Source organism: Pteronotus mesoamericanus, unplaced genomic scaffold, assembly GCF_021234165.1.
Source record: "Pteronotus mesoamericanus isolate MK-2021 breed Mesoamerican mustached bat unplaced genomic scaffold, CSHL_Meso_final scaffold_167, whole genome shotgun sequence".
Lineage (NCBI taxonomy): Eukaryota > Metazoa > Chordata > Mammalia > Chiroptera > Mormoopidae > Pteronotus > Pteronotus mesoamericanus.
Genome location: NW_026555308.1, coordinates 3,923,029 through 3,939,636, shown reverse-complemented (window position 1 = coordinate 3,939,636; position 16,608 = coordinate 3,923,029). Strand labels below are relative to the sequence as shown.

The 16,608-nt window shown below is 49.3% G+C and overlaps 1 protein-coding gene and 1 pseudogene across 1 annotated transcript; both read left to right on the top strand.

Moving 5' to 3' along the window:
* The first annotated feature begins 182 nt into the window (after positions 1–182).
* On the top strand, positions 183–835 carry LOC129083295 (GTP-binding nuclear protein Ran-like; annotated as a pseudogene).
* Positions 836–5,760: 4,925 nt separating this feature from the next.
* CUNH16orf89 (chromosome unknown C16orf89 homolog) lies at positions 5,761–16,608 on the top strand. The gene is made up of 8 exons (XM_054589225.1): positions 5,761–5,974; positions 7,680–7,829; positions 8,976–9,123; positions 10,335–10,452; positions 11,637–11,772; positions 12,422–12,526; positions 13,907–13,993; positions 16,288–16,608. Exons 1-8 carry the CDS (start codon positions 5,767–5,769, stop codon positions 16,488–16,490), a joined length of 1,155 nt encoding a protein of 384 aa, XP_054445200.1. The 5' UTR covers positions 5,761–5,766; the 3' UTR covers positions 16,491–16,608.

Here is a 16,608-nt window from a genome sequence, read left to right as displayed (position 1 = left end):
TGGGGATCTAGGAGCACTTTATATCATAGTTCTAAGATAACTTCAAAATGTAGTGAAAGAACAATTTGGATGAATCTCATAAACATATTGTTGAGAAGACAGGCCAGACGCAAAAGAGTTAATGCTGGCTGGTTCCATATATACCAAATGAAAATTAATCTTTGATCTTTCCGGCTCTCAGTATGACCAGCCTGAGGTGCTTCTGGAAGTTAACATCGCGACGGTTGCCCAGGGACAACCCCAAGTTCAGCTGGTGATGATCAGATTGGGGAAACTAGAGTCGTGAAACATTATCTGGTGAATTTGAGAAGTTTGTAGCCACCTTGGTTGTTGAAGTCCATCCCCTCCTGTTTCACACGAACAGAGTGCCTGTCAAGTTCAGTGGGTGGGATGCATCTAGTAGGCAGGAGAAGTTCCATGGACTGAGAGATGTCTATTGCATCCAAGCCCAGTGTGCTGTTATAATGTTTGCTGTAACTTGGAGAGTTACTTATGAGAATGTGCCTAACTGACATAGAGATCTGGTATGAGTACGGGAAAACATCCCCATCGTGTGTGTGGCATATTAAGGACAGGAAAGGCAAAATCAATCATCTTCCACCAAAGGAAGAATGTCCAGTACTATGATATTTCTGCCAAAAGTAACTACCACTCTGAAAAGCCCTTCCTCTGGCTTGCTAGAAAACTCATTAGAGACCCCAACTTCGAGTTTGTCACCTAGGCTGCTCTTGTGCCACCAGAGGTTGTCAGGGACCCAGCTTTGGCAGCACAGGGTGAGCACAATCTAGAGGTCCCCCAGGCCACGGCTCTCCTGGATGAGGATGATGCCCTGTGAGGAAGGGAAGCTGGAGCCCAGCATAGTCAGAAGTCTAGTTTTATAGACAGCTGTGATGTCAGTGGTGCAGCGTGTTTGCCACTTTCTTACATAGCTAAGCAGAAGTGGGCTTGCTTTTTGGGTGCTGAAGGAGGTGAATGGACTTCAGAGTGAATGTAGCAGTTAAAAAAATACCTTCATTTTTTTTGGACCAGCGTATTTAGCTGTTTTGGAATACAGTTTTTCCTTGAGTTGCAAATATAAAACTGCTGCAGTCATGTTACAATACTCAGTGGTGAAACCTTGTATATTTTACTCATTCCCATTGCTTTCGTTTAAAATCAGAATAAAGTTGGTTTTCAAATATCTTTTTTAAAAAAACATAACATTTGCCATTAGAATGACCTGCTTGGGGACTCAGGAAGTGAGTGGGAGGGGGCCAATAGGGAGCTGGGGTGCGGTGGGGGGCAGCCATGTTCTCTTTCTTGGTCTAGGGGTTCCTAATATAGTGTGTTCCATTTGGGAAAATTCATCTAGCAGCGAACGTACTCGTTTTTTATGATGTGTGTTGTACTTGAGTAGAATATTTAAAATATAAAAATAAAGGGAAGAGAAAGGGACAAAGAAAATAAAAACCATAATTATTTTAAGTATCCGTAGTATTGAGGGAAAATTTCCCCCCGATCCCCCAATTTCACCTCCCAAAATAGCCACACGACAGAGTTTAGTGTGTGTCCATGTGACAGCTTTTTGACTTTGAAAGGGGTCCCCTTGCTGACAAACATTGAGAACATGTTGGTGAGGCCACCCCCACTACCCCTACCTTAGGAGCTGCCTCAGAACCTGCAGAGCATCCAGCACAGCCACCAGCCACCCTCAGACCTGCCTCACCCAGTTACACATGCCACAAGGAAATAAGAACCTGGATAGCTTAGTGCCCACTGGACAGGGCTGATGTGTTTTTGCAGCTCTTGGCACATTTCTTATTTGATTCTCACGGTAGCCCTATGACTCCTCTTTTTACAGATAAGGACACTGAAGGTCACACCATTAATGAGTGCACGGCAGAGGCAGGGCTTGAAACCTGAGCTGAAGAAGGGGAGGAAGGATGAGTAATAGATACAGATGGGAGGGATGGGCAGACAGACACTGTGGGCAACCTCATTATTCCCTCAGTTACCAGCGAGGCTCCTGCCTTTATATGCGTGTCCTGCCCACCCTGTCCCCTGTCTTTTGTGGGACAGGGCTGAGATCTAGAAACCTCAGCTTCATGGGTTCCTCGATCTTGAACAAGTCACTTATGATCAATTGGCTTTCCTTATCTGTAAATTAAAGGAAGGAACTTCATATCCCAGAACCCCTCTTGTTCTGATAACCTAAGAGGATAAGGACCAGGCACCATGGTTTTGACAAACTGAGAGTAAACACCTAGCTATGCAAGATGAAACCCCAATTGGAAAAGAAGTTGAGAACTTTTTCTCTAGGAAAAGAGGAACAAGGTGCCTGTCAGCCAGCCCTTCTTATCCTGTTTTCCTGTTAATATTCATCACACGTGAAATTCAGTCCTTCCAAAGGTCAGAAGGCTATTGTTTCCCCTTCCAGATATGGGAGGTGGACCCTGGCAGGATTACCTGATGCTGAAGATGTCAACTCAGGAACGGGTATCCCTGTACCACTTGATATGAGCTATGAGAGAGAGGGTCACAATAAGTCACTGCCCTGACTGGTGTGGCTCAGTGGTTTGGATGTCATCCCACAAACCAAAAGGTCACCAGTATAATTCCTGGTCAGGGCATATGCCTGAGTCTCAGGTCAAGTCCCATGTTGGGGGCGTGCAAGAGGCAACCTATTGGTGTTTCTCTCCCACATCAATATTTCTCCCTCTCTTTCTCCCTCCCTTCCCTTCTTTCTAAAAATAAGTAAATAGTCCTGCTGACGATGAGGCTGATGAGGCTCAGTGGATTGAGTACTGAATGGTTCCTGGTTCAGGTTGCTGGTTCAATTCCCCAGTCAAGGCTAGGTTCCTGGGTTGTGGGCCAGGTTCCCAGTTGGGGCAACTGATAGATGTGCCTCTCCCACATCGATGTTGCTCTCCCTCTTTTTCTCCCTCCTTTCCCCTCTCTCTAAAAATAACAAGTAAAATATTTTTAAAAATAAAAACAAATAAATAAAATCTTTTTAAAAAGAAATAACAGCTTTAAAAATAAAAATAAGCCACTTACCCCCCTCAGAGCCAAAGAAATGATGATAATGACAAGCTTTCCCTGGAACATTCATTCGCAATGGCACACTCAACAGGGCAAAAATGGTTCTTGGGGAGCAAAGAAAAACCTGCAGCTTTATGTAAAAAGCCCGGGTACATACAGCTCATAAACAAATATACAGTATATCTGCAGTATTAAAATTTCATAGGAGTTTCACACAAAAACTTGTGCATGAGGAGCCCTCATACATCACTGGCAGGAATGTAAAATGCTGCCACTGTGGAAAATAATTGGCAGTGCCTCAATAGTTAAACATAAAACATGCTGTATGACCCAGCAATTGCTCCTAGGTATACACCCAAGAGAACTGAAGGAGGTTTTCAAACAAAAACATATAAATGAATGTTTATATCAACATTATCCACAATGACAGGTGGAAACAACTCAAATGTCCATCAACTGACGAATGGATAAAATGTGATTCATCCACACAGTGGAATAACAGCCACAAAAAAGGAATGAAATACTGATGCATGTTTCAGCGTGGATGAAATTGAAAATGTTATGCTGACAATACCTCAAACTCTGTCTTTCCAACTTGGGCCCAGCATAATGGCTCCCGCAAAGAAGAGTGGCGAAAATTAAGAAGGGCCCTTCTGCCATTAACGAGGCAGTGACCAGAGAGTACACCATCAACATTCACAAGCGCATCCATAGAGTGGGTTTCAAGAAGCATGCCCCTTGGGCACTTAAAGAGACCCAGAAGTTTGCCATGAAGGAGATGGGAACTCCAGATGCGCGCATTGACATCGGGGTCAACAAAGCTGTCTGGCCAAAGGAATAAAAAATGCCCCATACTGTATCCGGATGCAGTTGTCCAGAAAATATAATGAGGATGAAGATCCACCAAACTGTGTACTTGGGCCACATACATACTTGTCACCACTTTCAAAAATCTACAGAGAGTTAACGTGGATGAGGACTAACTGCTGATTGTCGAATAAAATTATAAAACTGCCACACACAAAAAGACAGAAAACAATGTGCTAAATGAATGAAGTCAGACACAAAAGGTCACATATTGTATGATTCTGTTTCATGCAGTGTCCAGAATAGACAAACCCATAGAAAGGGGAAGTAGATTAGCGGTTTGTCAGGGGCTGGAGGGCTGAGGGGGTGGGAGGAATGAGGAGTGACTGCTGATGGGCATGGAGTTTCCTTGGGGATTGATGAAGACATTCAAAAGTAAGACACCGGTGGTGGTTGCACCACTTTGTGAATATACTTTCAAATTCACTGCCAGTCCAGTTTAAATGGGTGAATTTTATGGTATGTGAATTATATCTCAATAAATTTATTATTCTTCAATGTTCAGGAAAAAAGCATCTAAAAAGGCTGGGCATTGGAGATGTGGGGAAGGGCAAGAATGAAATAAAAAGGTTGAAAAATCCCTTACCGAGAGACTGCCTACAAGGAGCATCAGCGGCACATTTGTGCAGTGATATTTTTATTATTTTTACAGACCTATAATCTCTTAACTGAAGCCCTGGAACCAGGTATGTTTCTGAACTCAGAATTTTTTGAGTTTTAGAAATGTAATATGGAGTGCATACAGGTGACAGGCAAATTTTGGGATAGCACCCAGTAAACCACACTGAAACTTCCACAGGGAAACAAGCATGCTTTCACACTGAGTGAGCTACCTCAGCGCTCTACGGCCTCACCGTCCAATACAGAAGTACAGGTGGCTCTCAGACTCTTGAAATGCAGCGAGCCAGAGTTGAAATGTGCCCTGAGTATAAACACCACCCCCCCAGATTTCAAAGACTTCATATGAGGAAAAAATATTTTAAAAAGAATGTAAAAATTAATCATTTTTATTGATTACAAGTTGAAAAGGTAATATTTTGGATCTACTAGATTAAATAAAATGGATCACTAAAATTCATTTCACCTGCTTCTCAGCTTTTTTTAAAGATTTTATTTATTTACTTTTAGAGGGGGGGAAGGAAGGGAGAAAAAGATGGAGAGAAACATCAGCGTGTGAGAGAGACATCGATCAGTTACCTGTCACACAGGCCCCAGTCAAGACCTGGCCCACAACCCAGGCACGTGCCCTGACTGGGAATCAAACTGGTGACCTTCGGTTCACTGGCCAGCACTGAATCTACTGAGCCACACCAGCCAGGGGTGCTTCTCCATTTTTTTTTTAATGTAGCTACTAGAAAATTTGGAAGTGACCATGTGGCTTATTTTTGTGGCTCATGTTCTGTTTCTACTTGATAGGTGCTGCCCTAAGAAATCTTCCAGTCATCTGGGCAGGTGTGCCCTCAAATGAGTTTGTTCCAAACTTATTTAAAAAATAACAAAACTTTGCATGTCAGTGCTTTGGGATTTCTGCATTGTAACTGCAATTGCTAGATCAAAGATGTAGCCTGTGGGCCTGGAGAATCAGGTGAAAAGGAAAGGGTGGGAGCTCTTCTCTCCAGCCCTGGGCCAGCTGGCTCCACTTACAGGCCTGGCCAGACTGATGCCCCTCCCCGTGCCCCCGTCCTCCCCTGCAGCCAGTCCCCTGCAGCTGCCCTTCCCAGAACCCTCTGTCCAGGCCACCCCAGCTACTGGATCAGCCCTGCCCAGCCACTTCTCTGCAGCTCTTCAGGGGGAAGGGGAGGAGGAGGCAGGAAGAGGTGGGTGGGGGTGGGTTGGCCTCGGCTCAAGCGCTCCACCAGCCTCAAGCAGAAACCAGCCATGTCCAGCCTGGGGTTCCTGCTCCTGCTCTTGCTGCTGGCGCCACCACCGCTGTGGTCCTCCTCATTGCCACCGCTGGACACCCCAGAGGGCAAAGCTACCATCGCGGGCCTCATCCTCTCAGCACTAGAGAGAGCCACCACCTACTTGAAGAAGAGGCTACCCGAAATCAACCTGGATGGCGTGGTGGGGTTCCGGGTGCTGGAAGGTGGGTGCGCTCTCCTTCCCCTGGACTGGCCATCGGGAAAACCTGTTCTCAGTTCACCTGCCTGCTGTGAACCTCTGGGACCTGGCCACCTTCTGGTTTGACTATAAGGAAAGAGGGATGGGGGTGACTTGCTTCTTTTGGGTGGTTGGGGGCCCTGCTGTTATCACATTTTTTAGAAGCAGGACAGATTGAAAGGCCACATGAGAAAAGATTAGGAAATTATTATTTCCCAGGAGGGAATGATCCATTTGACGGTTCTTCCCCCTTGACATGCCACGAACAAAGGTGGGCAGAGGCTGTGTGCCCTTTGAAGGAGTATTTATGGGAGGGTGGCCATGGAAAAAAACGGGGACCCCAAGGCCATCCCAGCCCCAGTTCCGCCTACTTCCAGCCAAAGCCACCTGGAGGCTCTGAGAAAAGAGCCAAGTGTTTGTTCAGCTTTGAAAAATATAAGATCCCCAAGGAGGGGACTGGAGACAGGCCAAGGCAAACAGGGAGCCACACCTCTCTCTCTCTCTCTCTCTCTCTCTCTCTCACACACACACACACACACACACACACACACACACACACACGCCCCTCCCCACAGGCCACCCTAAGTGACAAAGAGCTGATTGGGTGTCAGCCTGGGGCTTTGCCTGGCCCGCTCCCAAACAGCCCCCCCAGCACCCCCCCAGCCCCCGCATTGCCAGTGTGGCTTTCAGCCCACCAGGAATCAAGGTCCCCGCAGGAAGAGGGGCTCTGGGACAGAGACAACTCCTTTCTTTCTGGCCACCCCCATTCTCTCCTACCACTGCAGGGCCGCTGCTGGTCTGTCCGAAAGGCACCTTTGTGAGATTAGAAAAAGGCTCCCCCTTACTCAAGTCACTTGACTGCCATCTGCTGGAAATTGTCTTAATCCATATACAAATCCCATGACAAGAATGTGTGTTGTCCTTTTACAACTTGCTCAACTGTATGTGGTTCTTCCCCTGCAATCTGAATCCCTCCTTTGTTTTTCTCTCCTGTATAACAACCCTAAGTCTCCTGAATTATCGCTAATAACTACATTCTATTAAGTGCTTACTTGCACTATGGACCGTGCTAAGTCCTCTCATGCGTTAGTTAGCTCAAGGAATCTTTTTTTTTTTTTTTTTCAAATTAAAAGAAACAGTTTATTTAGAAAGTTACAGAGATAGTAGAAGTGAGCCTGCTGGGCTGCGTAGGCTCAGAAGACAAGTTATAGAAGCAAAAGAAGGGCTTGTGGAGGTTAGGAGAAGGGCAAAGGTAAGACACCTGGGAGGGAGAAGAGGGGGAAGGGGAAGGCATGGCATGCTCCCGAGAGGGAGCGCGCACCTCAATTAACCCTTATGAGCCCCTCCTTGAAGAAGTATGGACTATCATCATCCCCACTTTACAGATGAAGAAACTGAAGTGGAGGGAAATTAAATAACTCTCTAATTACCCAACAAAAAGCATGAGAGTCAGAATTTGGACCCAGCCCATCCCCATATATCTTAGCTGCCCACAACCTTCTCACTCTGGTCCCATTCCCGTCACCAAGCTGAGCCCCGTGAAGGCCTAATTTCCAATAAGCTCAGCGAATTCTTTCTCCTCAGGAGCTGGAGGAGGCAGAGAGGCTCAGTAAGCGCTGTATCTTAGGACCTTTTTTCCTATCCACATGGCTTGTCTGATGGTGCAATGGGTGCACTCTGTTCCCTCCCAGAGCAGCTAAATGGCATTCAGGAGGAGTGGGCCCAGGACCCCCAGCTGCAGCCGCACAGCCTGCGCATGGGGAAGCTGGCGCAGAAGCTGGCACCTCTCCTCCACAGATCCATTTTCTACCTCAAGCTGAGTGACCCCCAGTACCTAAGAGGTAATGGCATGGGGTGGAGTCCCATTTCTTCAGGAATACAGCCTCTGGGGACATTTGCTGAAATAACCTAGTGTAGCCCTCTGATGCAAAGGGAGGATCCAGGACTGCTTGTAACAGTAACCAACTCAGTCCTGTGGGCCAAGTGCACCTCAGGCTGACCCGGGGGAATATCTGTTCATCCCTGACCTCAGACTGACATGATCTCTCCCACCCACATAGAGGGGGTGGAAAGGAGGGAACGTGTGGCCTCTCATTTGTTCAACTTGTATCCAGGCTTAGAGACCTTCATCCTAAACCAAAAGGGACAGGGGGGGGGCGGGGGGGGCGGGGGGGCGGGGGTGGAATCTAAGTGGTAATTCATCCCTTTGCACAGCAAATTAACTAGAGTCTCTCTTGTGCCTTGTAAAGCTAAAAGATTGTTCTCCTCGTCTGCCTTGAGTTACCGACCCTACCAAGGGCCCCATCCTGCAAGCCTGGCCTGAATTGTTCAAGGGGTGGGGACTAGGGGTTATAAAACCAGCCCATCCTGCTCATCTGATCCTGTCTCCCAGGCTCATGACTTAGGTCAGGCCCCACTTCACGTGCCCACAGCCCAGCCCTCCCTACCCTGGTCTGGCTCTCCGCAGTGGAGGTCCTGCACCCTCTCCCCGGTTCGGTCCCCAAGTCCCTCACAGCTCACATCGTCCTAAAGAAGCCCCTTGACTGGGTATCTCTCTTGTAAGAGCTTCACTTTCTAACCAGACTGAAGAAACCAACTAACCCTTTTTATACATCTCAGGTTTCCACAGATGCAGTGGATTTAGCCAAAACCGGTCCCAACATTATTCTATTAATTTTTTTAATAGTTTTTGTTTTGTTTAGAAAAAGAGCCTCTTGAGTGTTTCAGAAGCAATGCCCAACCAGCAAGCGAGCCTTAGGGCCCTGAGCAGACGACCGTGTGTGGTCAGGGTTGCCCAGGGAGAAGCCCAGGGAGATTCGAAGGTGAAGTAGCCGTTTAGCTATTATCTCTTCCTGGGGAGGGGACACCATCACCTAGCTCCTTGGCTCTGAGCCACAGGAGCCCGGCCGGGGCGGGCAGCAGGGCTGGGGTAAGCATAGCGTGGCCCACTGCTCCTGGGGCTCTTCCCCACCCCTTCTTTTGGCCAGAGTTCCAGCCCACCATCCAGCCCGGATTTTGGAAGCTCCCACACGTCTGGACACACACCAACGCATCCATGGTGTATCCCACGCTCGAACCCCAGGACTTCTCAGAGGAACAAAGTGACTTGTGCCTGGCACAGCTGTTGGGAACTAGGTGGGCTCCCTGTACTTGCCCTGATTCCCAAAAACCCAAAAGCTCTTTCTTTCCTCCAGTCCCTCTGCTCAACTAACTCTCCAAGTCCCCAAGGGTTTCCACAAAATCAGCTTCCCCAGAGCCACCCTGACACTGCCCTCTCCCAGCCCCAGCACCTGGGAGTTAGCTCCAGCTCTCCACCCAAGGCTGCCTGCCTAGTCCAGCCGACGCCCCACCTCTGCACTCCCACCCTCACCTCCCGACTGGTCCCCCTGCTCCAGAGCGATCTTGTCAAAAACCACACCTGAGCACCGCACATCCAGTGTAAGGCTTCCTGCTGTTCTCAGGACAAAGCCCTCCATCCTACTGCCCTTCCAGATCCCCAGGCCCCTCTGTTCCAACCCTGAGGGGCGCTCTCCAACTATAAGCCCATCTCTTTGCCAAGAATATGCTACTATGGGGCCTCATCCTGCCCCCCCCCCCCGCCTAAGTAACTGCTCACAGTTGAGGACTAGCTCCTGCATCCTTCCTCCAGAACCTCCCTGGCCCCACTGCACGAGGCTGACTTCCCTGTTAGGAGATGGGCTGCCTCTCCTAACACCACCGGTAGCCACAGGTGCAAGATACGCTTGTTTTATGGTTCTGTTTCCCACACCCGGCTGTACATCTGGAAAGCAGGACCCAAGCCTAGTTGAGCTCCCCATTTTATCCTGCTGAGCTGTGGTCTTAGAACATATTCCCCAGGGCAACCCTAGATGCAGGGACCCATGGGCAGAGGGGCAGCAGGCACTCAAGCCCCCATTATCTTAACATCCTTCAGAGAGGCGTTTACGTCAGGACACAGCTGGGCTCATAGAGGGTCTGCCCTCCATCTAGTGAGGGACCCACCCTTGTTGCCCCATCCCTTTTATGGGTGCAGGGGGAATGGTCATGCTGGGCCCAGACCCCAAGCTGTCTGGACTCAGAGTTCCCATGGAGCAATGGGAAGTTGCAGCCCCAGTGGCTCCTCCAACCCAAGATAGCTGCAGGTCACCTCCCTATGCCAGGGGTGCCAGTTTAGCCAAGCAAAACACAGACACCTGTGCTTTATCCAGGAGTCCCTTGTGTCCAACTGGGTGCCTGGAACCTACTAGGTTCTAATAACTAGTAGGGGAAGAGAGATGAGGGGAGGCTCCAGGCCTCTGGGCTTCCTTGAGGACACCCTTCACAGCCTGGAACCGCCTCTCCTCCAGCACGGACAGCAACCAGCCCTGCGGACTCTCCGAATTCTGCAGGACCCTGATGACCAAGCCTGGCTGCTCAGGCTACTACCTGTCCCACCAGCTGCTCTTCTTCCTTTTGGCCAGAATGGTGAGTGGCCGGTGGAGTGGAGGAGGGGAAGGAAGACAAAAGGAGCTCTTGGTGGTGTGGTTTTGTACGCTACACACTGGGAAAATAAGCAGGTTTGGGGACTTGTGCTTTGGGCATCAGGAAGGGGGAGTGAGAGTAGCCTGCCATCCACTGGCTGTCAAATCTAACCAAACTGGGTGGGGGGTGTGGCTTCGGGATTCTGTTGGACGCAGAGCTTCACCTGCTGAACTGGATCACAGGGCATCAGAAAACAAAAACGGAGTCAAAGAGAAGCAGCAGAAAGAACTTAGCAAATACCAACAAATGGAAAAGGACTTAGAATAAAGTTGATAGCTGCTTCCAGGAGACCAAATCAAGACCAAACAAGCCCCACCCTATCTCCAGTGGCCAAAGCTCTTCCAAGCCCAAGAGCTCAAACTTTGCTAAATGATAATGATGATCATTTAAAAACATCCATATTTGTTTACATAGAAAGGTAGGACCCATTATCTATTCAAAAATGTAATTTAATGTCCAGAAAGTTTAGCTGAAAAGAGACTTGCTGGTTTTGTTTAACAGGTTCTTTTATTATTATTATTTATTTGCAAATCGTCATGGTCCAGCATCTTCATAAACACAATTAGAACCGAATTATGGGGAAAATTATTTTGACTATTAGATTCGACAGGTAGAAAGTCATCCTGACACATTGCGATAGACGTTTCTAAAGCCTATTCCCATCTTCTGTCCTCTCCCAGCCGCCATGGCCCACTCTTGGAGCCCAGTGTGCCATCAGAATGTTCTAACAGCAGCTAGGGGCAACGGAGTGCCCCCTAGTGTGGGGCATCCTGTAAGGCACTTTCCTGGATGGTGTCACTCACCTGCGTGAGCACCCCTCCAGTGCAGCTCCCAGCAGCATTGCCCTTTCCCTGTGAAGACCCTTGAGGCTCCAAAAGGTTAACTTAGCAGGTCAAGGTCACAGAGCTCCCAAGTGGCAGAGCCAGGACTCAAACCCAGATCTCTCTGACACCTAGGGATCGAGCTTCCCGCAGGCGGGGAGTGTGGGTGGGGAAGAAATTCTGGGAAAAGGGAGGAGAGCTGACCCAAAGATAACTGCTTGCAGGACCATCTCAGAACTGCGAGTCTTTTCCTGTAACAGAGCACACATCTGTTACCTGTTCCACCAACTTCCTTTGTCCCCGCAGAAGGGATGCACAAGCGGGCTGTTCCGCCAGAGCCAGCACTACATGAACCTGTTCTGCACCAACATGATGGACCTGAACCAGAGAGCTGAAGCCATCGGATATGCCTACCCGACCCGGGATGTCTTCATGGAGAACAGTGGGCATTGCTGTCTAGGGACTAAACAGCAGGGGTCCCTGATAACGGACATAGGCTTGCCGAGTAGGGCTGCCAGATTTAGCAAATAAAAATAGAAGATGCCCAGGAGAATTTGAGCTTCATAAAAACAATGAATAACTTTTAGTAGAAACGAATCTCAAACATTGCATGAACTATACTTAAAATTTTTTCTTTGTTATTTTTTGGAAACTCCAATTTAACTGGGCATCCTCTACTTTATCTGCCACTTTTTTAACTGCTTCCTGACCCCAAAGGCTGACCCAGTAACGAAGCTCTGGACGGACGGACTGACTAGCAAATAGACACGTGAAGCCTTCGCGATGAGGCAAAAATGGGGCCTGCAGGTGGCCGCTCCTTGGCTTCAGTGTCCAGACCCCTCTTCTGATCTGACTCTTGAGTCGCTTCGAACAAGGCCCTAAGTGGGAGGCAGGAGCCAGGCCTGGGAGCCCCTACTCACTAAAGCAGAGCCTCAGGCTGCCTCCTTCCAGCCACTGCATTGAGTGCCCACCTTCTGGCACTGCCTGGTCCTGGTGGGAGGGGGCAGATGGCACTGTAGTGGCCTTGGGGAGTGGCAGGAGGTGGACCTGTGGGAGCAGAGCTACAAAGAGTCCCCTGTGTTGGCTTCCAGTCATGCTCTGTGGAATCGGTGGCTTCTCCGACTTCTACAAGCTTCGGTGGCTGGAGGCCATTCTCAGCTGGCAGAAGCCGCGGGAAGGATGCTTTGGGAGGCCTGGTGAGCTGCCCTTTGGCTCTTGCTGGGAGCAGAAGGTGGTGGGGGTCAGCATGTTATAGGCCAGGTGAGGAAAGGATGCGGCAGTGTTAGGGACACAAAAAGAGATCTGCAACATCCATGTGCAAACACACACAAACCACACACAGGTGGAAATGGGCTCAAAACTTTGGAAGCCAAAATCTTGAGGGACAGGAGGAGGTAGTCATGTTGGAAGGCCTTGGCCCCCTGCACCTGCATTAACAAATTCATTCCTTTGAGTATTCCCTGAGCACCTACTGTGGCCAGACACTGGTCCAGGCTCCAGATAAACTAGGGCACTGAGGAAAAAGAGGCAAAACACACCTAAACAAACCAGTAAGTGAAATAATTGTAAGCTCTGAAAGCACTGTGAAGGAGACACGAGCTGAGAAGGAAAAGAACATCAGGGAAGTTTCGTTAGGCAGAGTGGTCGGGGGAGATGTCTGGGAGGGGATGACATAGAAGCAAAGGGTGGAAGACGCAGTCCCTTTCCAGCTGTGTGGCACTGGACAGCTGATCCTCTTAGGAGTAAGCTGCTTTACCTCTCTGAGCCTCGATTTTCCCGACAGTAAATAAATGGGCACCACAATCTCCTTTCTAAACTGTGAGGAGCAGACATAATACATGTGAAACCACCTGGGTACAGAGGAGGCTGCCAACAAATGCTGGTGTCCTAAATGAAAAGTGATGCTCAAAGAGGCAAAGCTTGTGAAATTAGAGAGTCTGTTTTGAAACAGAGGAGTTCATGAAATGAAGATTCTCTGCAGCCCCCCGACCTATAGATTCAACCGGCAGAGTTGGGGCTGCAGAACCTGCATTTTTTTTAATGTTTTAAATTTATTTTTCAATTACAGTTGACATACAATATCATTTAGTTTCATGAGCCTGCATTTTTATTTTTATTTTATTTTAGTTAGCAGGAAGAGAGGGGAGGGGAGGGAGAAAGAGAGTGAAAGGAACATCGATCAGTTGCTTATCACACTGGCCTTGAACCAGGGACTGAACCTGCAACTCAGGCATGTGCCCTGACCAGGAACTGAACCAGCAACCTTTTGTTTTACCAGATGATGCCCAACCAACTGAGCCACACCAGTCAGAGTCATGAGAGTCATGCATTTTTAATGCGCTCCTCTGGCCATTCTGACGTGGGTGGTTGAGGGACCACAATTTGAGAAATACCAATAGATGACAAATTTAGGCCATGTGGAAGGGCCTGCAGACAGGTACTCAAGGAAACTTCTGGGAGAGCCTCCAGATCCAAGAGAGGAACTGAGTTTCTTGGGATGTTGTGAAGGGAAGGAGGTTTAGCAAGAAATGTTTAAAAATTCATCTTGAGAAGTATGTCTTTCACTCTTCTCCCAGATGCTGAAGATGAGGAATTATCTAAAGTCATTCAACACCAAGAGCATTATCTGAGAAGAGTAAAGAGGAGAGAAAAACAATTTTCAGGTAATAAAACATCCAAAGGACCTTCTTGGCATGAGATGGAGGCTCTGCAGAAAGGCTGCACAAGATGGCCCTCAGTGGAAAACAGGCCCCAGTGCCTCGGAAGGGGGCCCGTCACGGCCCTTGCATTGGGGGACGGGGGGAGGAATCCCTGGTACCCTCCTCTTGGAAAGCAGGGAGTCAAGAAATGTTGTCTCAGTGAAAGGAACAGAAGAGAAATTCCAGTGTACTACTAAAAATCACAGAGAGAACACCTCTCCATCGAAGTCTAATCAGAACATAATCCACACGTGAAACTTCCCAGGAGGGAATTGAATATAGGGAACATGGCTGAGAGGTGTGGCAACAGCTGAAACAGTAAAAGTGAGAAAACCCAGAGATGAACCACTTCAGGATACCACTGCCCTCCCCGGAGGCAGAGCTGCAGGGAGGGGGTTGTTAGCCGGATCCTCAGGGGCTGGACACAGAGGAGACAGAGACGGGGAGAACTAATACCTCAGCTTCTACCTTAGCTCTACCTGTGCCTGCTGTTGGTCGGCAAGGCCACCTGGGATATGCAGTTTGAAGAGATCAGTGCACTGGGATATGGAGCAAAGAAGGGCAGGGAGGGAATCTGAGAGCCAGCATGCAAGTCACCAGCACAATCCCAGGGGCCACATGTCCTGGAGTCCCCATCTTACACCTGTAATCCTGGACAGTGCTCCTTTTCCTCCCCAAAGCGTCCTAGTTGAAATTATAAGTTATGTGGTCAGACCACAAATACAGAGAGACTGAGAATAGTATGTAACGATATTGGAATGGAGAAAGGCAAAATGTAACATGGAATAAAGGGATAGAAGTAGGGAGGGAGAGAGAAGGAAGGGAGGACTTGATGTCAGTCTTTTTATTAGTAAAAATAAATAACTGCTGGGCAAAAGCAGGAAGGGACAAGAAATAGCCAGCCCAGAGCAGATGTCCAGCACCTGTTGGGGAATGACTTCAGTAACTAAACGTCTCACCATCAACCGCACCGCAGCCTCATCATCTACCCGCAGACAGACGAGAGGGGAGTGGAATCACAGATCCACTTTGTAGCTGCCACCAGGGGCTGGGCAGAGCAAGGGAGAGACTTTCTCAGCAGGCTCCTAGAGGCCCCCTGCCCTGGCCAGACCTGTCCAACACCAAGGGGTCTGGGACTACCTACGGCAGGTGGTAGGGAGCCTGCAGCGTACACCCTCGGAGCTGGCTGCTCCCTAACCACGGGGAGCTGGAGAGGGAGCTGTAGAAATGCAGAAGCCCAAGGCCCTTTACAGGGCCCCTGAAGGTTGACCAGCAGCCTAGAAAACTGCCCAGGAGGGAGTGATGTGCTCCTTCCTTTGCTTACAACACACACCCATGGAGATTAAGAGCACGGGATTTGAAGTCAGGCTGTCTGGGTTAGAATCTGCTTCTGCCCCTATTCACTGTGGGAATCACTTAACATCTCTGAGCCTGTTTTCTCATCTGTGAAATGGGGACCAAACAGTGCATCCTTCATAGGGCTGTTGGGCTTAATATCAGGTCATTGTGGGGTATGGCAGGCCACTGGTGAGTGCAGACTGCCAGGGTGAGTAACTGGGCTCCTTGAAATCAGCATTCCACCCCCCTCCAAGGGGCCTGGCTAGGGTTCTTCTTTTCTCCAACTTCGTGAGAGGCGAGGAAACTCTTGGCTCCCTCCACCTGCCCAGAGACTAAAGGTGTGTGGCCCACTCTGAGTTCAGAGAACTGAAGAACATCCAAGAGTTCCTGTTTCAGGCAGATGCTCTCATAGACCCACAGGTCCAAGGCAGCAATGAGGAAGTCTGTCGGGGTCAAGATATGAGCTGTGAAATTACCAAGACTGGGAGCTCAGCTCTCCTATCTGAGCCTCAGTTTCCCCAACTGAAAAATGGGGCAGTGAGGTCCTGAAGGTCTCAGAGGGCCAGAGAGCAGGGGAAACAGGAAGGAGCTGGGCAGGGGTGTGGCCTTAGGTCAGACCCTACAGGGTAGGGGGGTGGCAATCGAGCAAGAGAGCGTAAATTATATCACAGGGTCTCACCCCAAGACAGGCGCCCTGCTTTTGTGTCCCTTATTACTATGTCATTGTGAGGAGGTGTAACCTCCCAGATGGCTGAAGACTTTTCTCTGGAGAAGGAAGCCATGAGCAGCCAACACACTCGCAGCAGCTGGTGGATGGGTGCCCAACCACAGTGGAGCTGTGGGCACTAGGCTTGCACTCATTATGGAACAGCAGCTCCCACCCAGCACTGAGGGTAGGGGGCCTCTGACTCTCTCCCCAGATGGCTGCTCCTCCCACAACACAGCCATGGCGGTGGCGGCCCTGGGCGGCTTCCTCTACGCCCTGGCACAGTACCCTCTGGCAAGCGGAAGGCTGCAGCAAGCCACAAGGGCACCACCAAAGGCCACTGATATGATGGCTCCATTCCTGCCGCTCCAGGAGGATAAAATCCATGCCTTTCGCCCTTCCTTCCTGAAGTCCTGAGTCACACCCTGAGAAGGAGGTGGCTGAGAGCAGAGCACGCAGCTTTGTCCCCTTGGGGCACAGGGCCAGGGAGGGGGCTGGGATGGGTCCAGGCTTAGCAGCAGATGAATAAATTTAG